Genomic DNA, 7502 nt, shown 5'->3' on the forward strand with positions numbered 1-7502 from the left:
CCGAGGGCAGCGATTCGAATGTTGAGAGAAGAGATGAATGCGAACGAGTCCGATGGCGTCGTTGAGGGCCGATCAGTCGAGTCCAGATGGGCGGTGCCGTGAGCGCAACGTAGCCAGTGCCAGTCAACTTGACGTTGGCTGTGCTGACAGCGTATCGGCTTACTGAGCCGTACCGATGGGACTTGGCCAAATGAATGACTGTGCTTGGGAGCTCGAGTGGACCAGGCAAGCAAGCGAAGGGCGGGAAGAGGTACGAAAAGCAAGCGAGGGGACTGGTGTCGTATTTAGGTTCGACTTGCCAGCCGGATCGAAGGAGCCAGACTCGCGTGATAACAAAGGCGCGCTGGCGAATGAGGGGGGTTGGCGAAGAAGGCTACCTTGAAGGCAAAGGAGCAGCGGGAAGGAAGACTGATAGTCGCGCTGATGGTGGGTGGTGGAAGTGTGCCGGGCGCATCAGCTACGGTACCATCATCAGGGGTGGGAAGAGTGACGCTGCAATCCTGCCGTTTCGGTTTTCGAGGCGTCGTCTGGCGTCTGGCGTCCGGGGGCGCGGGCGCTCGTGTCGTCGCTACCGTCGGCAGAGTTCGTGGGCGTGGTTCGCGTCGTCAGGTACCTAGGGCGAGGCAGAGCCGTCGCACAAAGGATCGTCCGGTGTGCACAGAGGTAGGCAGAAGGAGATGAACGAGGTCGCAGAAGTCTGCTTCTGACTTCTGACTTCTGACCACTCGATTGAGAGGGCGCACGGCAGGAGCGAAGGAGCAGGATGACGGAGGAGGAAGAGGCAGGCAAAATGGGAGGGTGAAGAATAGAGAGGCAGAGTAGCGAATGATTGGCAATGCTGAGCAATGGCTCCAGGTGCTAGCTGCCTTGCCCGACGGGATGTTTAGCAGGCAACGCAGGTGCCGGTAGCAGGCAGGTGTGGTGTACCCACTGGTGACCGTTGGACGCAGTAATGAGGCGGTCAGGCAATCTAGGAGACCAGGGGCCAGGCAAGAAGGGCCGGGCAAGGAGGACCAGGCAGTTACAACTCCCGAGGCAGTGGGCGCAAGACGTTCAGGGCGGCGGGCAAACGGTTAAGTCGGAGGGCAGAGGCAGAATCTTCTCAAATACACTGGAGCTCTTCTTGTGGGCCTCCCCCCCTTGTCGTACTACCTATGTACTGGACGTCTTGTTGCTGGCGGCGCGCGCAGGCAAGACGAGCCGCCGCCAAGAAGAATACCTGCTAGCGTGAAGAAAATTGTTGCTCGCTCGCTTCGCTCTCGCTGTACCAGCGATCTCATCCACTGACAAACGAGACAGAGCGAGAGGGACGATCCTGGCTCGCGTCTAGCTCGTCCGATGGTTGGGTCGACAGCTGATCAATAAAAATCAAGCCTTTGTCGAATCAAGGTGCCGCTGGCAGCCCGCTCCCCCGCCGCCACGATGATGCCAGTGCGCATGTGGCTTCTGCTCTCAAAGGAAGCCCCGCCGATAGCAACTGGTGTGGAGGGGGAAATACAAGAGATGCACCAGCAGCTCTGCTGTGATGCGTGATGAAAGAAGTAGAAGGGGGGGGGGCATTGACGAGGGGAGCGACCCCCCTTGACCCATTGGATCTTTGGGGCTCTTTTTTCGGCAGACCCAGCATGATGACATTTCTGTCCTTCCACCCAATGAAAACCCAGCAGAGAGCGGGCCTTACCCCGGATTTCTTCACCCCTCGACCAGGCCCTGACTCGACACCACGCGGGCGCATGAAGGAAAAACAATGTCGCTAGCCCCCCCCCCATGTCACGCCTCAACATCGTGTTGGAATGAGGCCCTTGGGCGAGTACGTAAACTCAATATAACCAACTGGGTCCTCCAAAGAACTGGATGCGCCAAATGCTTGACCTAGGTAGGTGACCGGCCGCTCGAACGGTGCCTTGGATAGCTGGGTCTTCTGGCGTGCGTTGCACCACCTTTGGCACACGATGATCCTTGGCGATCACCATTTCCTGTCTGCCTGGCGAAGCGAACCGCTCCACGATCGCCCACGTTAATCCACGTTGCACCAAAGACATGAGCCAGACGCCCACCGCGGTCCTTTCATTCCTTCTGCCGTTCGACACGAGCCCCCCTCCCCTCCTTCTGGCGTGGGTGCATGTAAACAAGCTTAACATCCACGCAGCGGCGTACCGGATCCTTGGATGTGACGGCTTCTAGGGCCCTTGAAACGGCCCCTCGTGTTTTCTCTCGGTGTGCTCCCTGCCCCCCTCTCTCCCTCTCTCTACTGCAATTCCTTGGCAAAACTCTACTTGCGCAATCGAACCACCTTGCCCCTCCAAGACACCGACACAAAGCTTTTCATCACCTGCTGCACGGCAATGCCCATCTCGTCGGGAAGCCAACGAGTCAAAACGTCGGGCAGGACATGTCCTGTTCCGGCGGGCAGGGCAACGTCGGACCACGACACGATGACACCATAATCCTTGCATACCACCCACCCATGCATGTCGAGCGCCGACCCAGAACTCACAACTGCCCAAGAGCAAAGATTGATCACGTGCTTTGCATCGACGTCTAGAAATCAATGACGTCAGTACCGTGCTCGCACGTGATCAACACTCCCACTCATGCCTGTGACTGACTCTGTTGGCCATCGAGCTGAACCAAGATCGTACGCGAGCTGGATTTGATCCCCTGTCGGAGCCGAAGGTCAGCGGCCCCGGAATCTGCTTGTCGGCGGCATCCGATTCAGGGTCCGTCTGCACAGTCACCTCGGCCCGTTCCCACGTCACTTGCGTCACTCCGCAGCCCGGCAGGCTGCGTCATCTTGAGCCCCTAACAGGCATCATGTCGAGCTTTGCGTCAGGATCACTGCCGTGCAACACTTGATCTGAAGGTCGGTGCTGCCAGCCCTGCAGACAATCAATCTGCGGTCACACAAAGTACGGCGTGATGTATGAAGCATCATTCCTGGCGTTTTCGGCATTGCATTGCTAGATCGCGTCTTCATCGCCCTCTTATTATTTAACAGCCGCTCCTTCGGAGAAGCTTCCTACTATATTTACCGTCAACCCATACCTGCAACGTGTGAAGAACCTGTACAAGCCAAGTGATATCATCGTCCCATACCTACGCATCTAGGCGAATGCACCCTCCGCCGGGAAAGCAAAGACCAACACCAGACATGCCGCCGTTGAAGATCGTCACCGAAAGAACCACCGTACTCCATGTAATCATAATCCCTGCCCACAGCGAATAGCTCACCTACTGTATCCGTGCTTCCCCACTTCCCTTTTCTCGCTCTTCTCTCCTTCTCTTAGGTGCCTGACGACACGGACAGGTACTTATTCAAGCTGACATCTTTACTGGTTGGCGCCAACGCCACCACCGAAGAAAAAGTCAAACTCGTTCCCAGGACCTCTTGCGAATTGTTGCTCGTTCTCTGCGAGCTGCTCCAGAAGACTCAGGAACGGGTCCTTCTCCTCACCAGGCCCAGTGCCTGTACTGCCGTTGGTGCTCTTTGCCCCGGGGCTGGGGGCCGCTGCGTGGCCTGCTGATGTCGGCCCTTGCGGAGGCGCAACCGGAAGCTTGTTGCCGCTTCCATCGTCGGCGCCCTGCCAAGCGGCAGGACTGCTAAAGGCATTGGTCGGTAGACCTCCGAACATTGGGTCATAAGAACCAGACCCGTCACCGCCCGCAGTCGCTCCGGGAGTGTTAAAGCTAAACTGCGGGGAGAAAGGTGCGCCTGTTAGAGATGGAATGCCTTGTTGCTGTTGATGGTGGTGGTGTGTCTGCAAAGCGAAGCCTGCCGCCGCAGCCGCAGCTGCAGCTGACTCGTCATACTGGCCGTTCATGGTGGCATCTGCTGATGGTGGTCTGCCATCTCGTGATGAGCATGGAGACCGTTGCTGGCCGAGAATGGACCAGGTGAAGGCTGCGGTGGCGGCATTCCGGAGCTCTGGTGTGAGAAGGAATGTCGAGGTCGGGATCCGTTCTGCAGGCCAGGTGTGGGAGGTGCTGGCATACTTGCGCTGAGAGACGCCACAACAGCCATGTCCGGGCGTTTGCGGCTAGAGGACGACGTGCTTTTGCGCTTTAGGTTTGGTCGCTCGCCGTCGTTGCTGCTGGCAGTGCGTGGCGCATACAGGTCGTGCCCTACATAAGAGTCTGCCGTGAAGTCGACAACAGCGTCTGCCAGACTCAGATTGGCGGCATCAAAGTTGAATGACTGGCCTCCCGGCCCGCCAATGTTGGCGTACCGATCAAAAAAGTCCTCTAGGTGAAATGCAGGCGAGTACCTCATAGGGTTGTTGGCTAAGCTTTTGATAAGCTCAGAATGGGCATTATAGATACCCTGCAGCGTTTCGCGTTGATGCTGCACGCTCACCCAAACATATCTGAGTTCGCTGAGCTGCTGCATTTCGCGTGACAAAAACTCCGAGGACGAGCTGAAAACGTTCATTTCTCCGCTTCCAGCCTTGTTGTAGTGTGCACCGTGGATGTGTACGGTTCCGGCGGTGCAGATGCAATAGCCGACGAAGGCTGGCCATTCGATGCTACCCGTCTGCTTGCCAAGCTCTACGAGTTCTGAGATGGCGTTCGCATGCAGAAAGCACATGTTCGTGGCCTCGATTTGCCATGACTGATGTTGACCAGTCCCTGAAAGCTCAGAAAGATCGATCGGAAGGAACGGCCTGTATATCAGACAGTGGATGAGATGGTAGATTAATTTGCTCAACACCAGAATTGTCGAGTCCAGTTGACCGAACAAGGTGTCCAGGCTGGAAAACACGTCCTCGGTGCCGGATGCCCAGATGTCGAGGTCTTGTCGAATTTTGGAAAGGTTGGAAAGTGAATGCCATGGGAAGTGCGAATCGCCTTTAACGCCACCAGCAGCGAGGTACCTGTTGGTGATGCCCAGGATACGGCTGATATCGATCAACATGCCAGTGCTTCCTTGCGTCTTCTTCCCACTGCCTTGGAGGTATTGGAGGTTGGACGCGGCTTGGAAGAACTCGCCGTCGATGGGGAGTGCCGATGGGTTTGGCGACCAACAAGGGAGACGTAGAATGATGGTCTTGTCTCCAATCAGTGACGGTCGCTTCGAACCACAGGCTAGAAACTTGTCGAGGAGGTAGCATGTCCAAAACAGCCTTCGTCGCATCTCTCTCTCCACTGGCGTAACTCGTGCGTGAGAGTCCATTTCTCGGTGCATTTCTAGTGCCGTCGCCATACCAACTGCATTGGCTGCTTCCTGTCAGAAACTGGGTGGATAGCAGGGAGCATGTGGGTGTCACTCACTCATCAGCATGTAGGCCTTTTTCCCCTTGCCTGCCGCAGTGAACGCAATGACCAACAGCAGCAACGCTTGCAGTGCGTCGACGGAAGGCTCATCAGTATCCAGTTCTATCCTTGAACGTGCCGCATAATCTTCGCTCAACTTGACAGCTGCTTGGTAGCCGCCTGGATGAGGCGTGTATCTAAGAGGGTATTTTTAGAACTGGAGATCCTGCAGCAGGACTTTCTGGTGCGTACCTTGCTGCGACAGCACATATTCCTTGTACCAGATAGCCTGGCAACTGACTCAATTGCAGGCGTTGCCGCACTGAAGATTCGTCAAGTATGTGGAACGGTTTGGCGTGGAAACGGGCAAAGTAGGTGTCCAGTAGAGTATCAGGCTGAACGGTTGGAGGAGAAGGTTCGCTGGAAAAGTTAGCTTCTTTGCGCATCATACGACAACAGGGGAACGCTACCCTGCGGGAGCTGGCGAATACACGGCGGACTCATCCGCGTCGCTCTGCCTCATTGTGTCAATGGCGAGTCGTTTCGGCTTAGGTTCCACCTCGTCAGAAACCTCAGCTGCCGATGACGAAGAGGCCTCCTCGTCTAGAGGTCCAGGGGCTGCCGGTTCTGTGGGCGTCTTCTCTCCTGCATTCTTCTCCTTTAACTTTGCCTCGAGTCCGTCAACCCTCTTCAACAATGCCTCAAGAACATCCGTCTTGGGGCCTCGCTTTTTTGGCACCGCGTCTATCCGGCAATATATCAGCACACATAACCACAGAGCACGCAATTGTGTCCCTCGCAGAGAGAAAACCAAAGAAAACACGCACCGTAAATGCATGGGCATTGGAAGACTTGGCAAGCTTCACAGGCCGGTCGAAGACGATTACACTTGATCTGCAGGGTTCAATGTCAGACTGCGGTCGTGTCACACAACGGCAGACCACCTGATTGGCATCGTGTGTGCGCTTACCTTGCGCTTGCGACAAGATTTACAGTTCATGGACTCTCTTGGCTCGTTGCTCATCCGTCTCGTCGGCAGCCGCTCAATGCCGACCTGGGGACGGGTCATGGCCGCGGCTTGGGGGATGGCCTGTAGTCCGTTCATTTGAGGTGGTAATCGATTGAACCAGGCGAGCAATACCGGAACGCCAGCAGAGGTGTCAAAGGGGCTGGTCACGGGTGGGGAAGGATTGCGCAAAGCACGAAGGGCTAGGCGGCGATCGCCCCGGGCACGACAGTTTTGGGTCTCGACAAGTCGTTCACGTGGCTATGTGGAACATGGTCGTCGAAGGTGGAGGTTCAGAATCTCTCTCGCGGTCTCAGGTTCGCGTGGCGTGGCGTGGCGCGTGAGGCGGCCCGGGATGTCGGGTAAGGGCCAAGTTGTGGTGCTGCGATGACACGACTGCTCGTGATGAGTCGTGGCGTGGGCGGTGTGTGCAGCAGCACTGAGACGTTGCTGGGTCGCGAGGACGACAATGATGGTGAGTCTTCCAGATGTGTGAGGGGGGTGAAGAACCAGACAGGATCGAATCGAGGGTGACGAGGCGAGGAGTAACTGAAAGAGGTGTTGCCCTAAGGTAAGGCAGGCAAGAAGAGGAAAGGAATGGGCAGGGGGGGCTAGTCCCACTCGAGGATGGTAAAATGAAGGCTGTTTTGTCTGTCCGCAAGCCGGTCTCAGTGGTCTCTTGATGCGTGGTACGTGGTGCGGAGGCGGGCTGGAGAGACAAGCGGGGCGGATTGGAGTGATGAGCCCTGCGAGTCGTGCAATTCCGGGGACCTTGAGGAGCAGCGATCCAGGTCCAGGTCAGCCAACACTCGAGCGGCACGACAGAGACAGCAGCGTGGCAAAGAAGGGAGGAAAGGGGAGAGGCTCAACTCGGCTCTTCAGCGGAGGAGATGGAGATCGTGGCATGAAAAGAAAAAGAGGAGACCAGGGTGCCTGCACCGACCGACACCAGGTAGACAGGCCAAACAAAAAAAAAACTGGGGGACACGACGAGAAGGCAGCCACAGGACCTCGGGGCCACGATGACGGGGGAGGAGGCAGCGGCGGGGCAGGGGACCAGGGTGGTGAGAAGAGAAGATGATTAGGGGGGTCGCCAGGGGGGTCGCCAGGGGGGGGGCTCCTCTCCCCTTGTGGTGAGGTGTGCTGCACAAGCGCCGATGTGGGAGAGTGGAGGAGGAAAAGAGGGGGGAGGGGTTTTCGAGGGGGGGTGGAGGAAGGAAGTTGGGGAACATGGGGCAAAAGATGG

The 7502-nt window shown here is 57.0% G+C and overlaps 1 protein-coding gene across 1 annotated transcript; it reads right to left on the reverse strand.

The window, feature by feature from the left end:
• Positions 1 to 3329: 3329 nt before the first annotated feature.
• VDBG_00456 (conserved hypothetical protein) lies at positions 3330 to 6355 on the reverse strand (the record flags this gene model as incomplete). The annotated part of the gene is made up of 8 exons (XM_003008729.1): positions 3330 to 3692; positions 3811 to 3875; positions 3994 to 5082; positions 5269 to 5447; positions 5503 to 5670; positions 5721 to 5994; positions 6078 to 6144; positions 6221 to 6355. The coding sequence occupies 8 exons, from the start codon at positions 6353 to 6355 to the stop codon at positions 3330 to 3332; spliced, it is 2340 nt and encodes a 779-aa protein (XP_003008775.1).
• Between the last annotated feature and the right edge of the window lie 1147 nt (positions 6356 to 7502).

This window comes from Verticillium alfalfae, genomic scaffold (genome assembly GCF_000150825.1).
Source record: "Verticillium alfalfae VaMs.102 supercont1.1 genomic scaffold, whole genome shotgun sequence".
Classification (NCBI taxonomy): domain Eukaryota; kingdom Fungi; phylum Ascomycota; class Sordariomycetes; order Glomerellales; family Plectosphaerellaceae; genus Verticillium; species Verticillium alfalfae.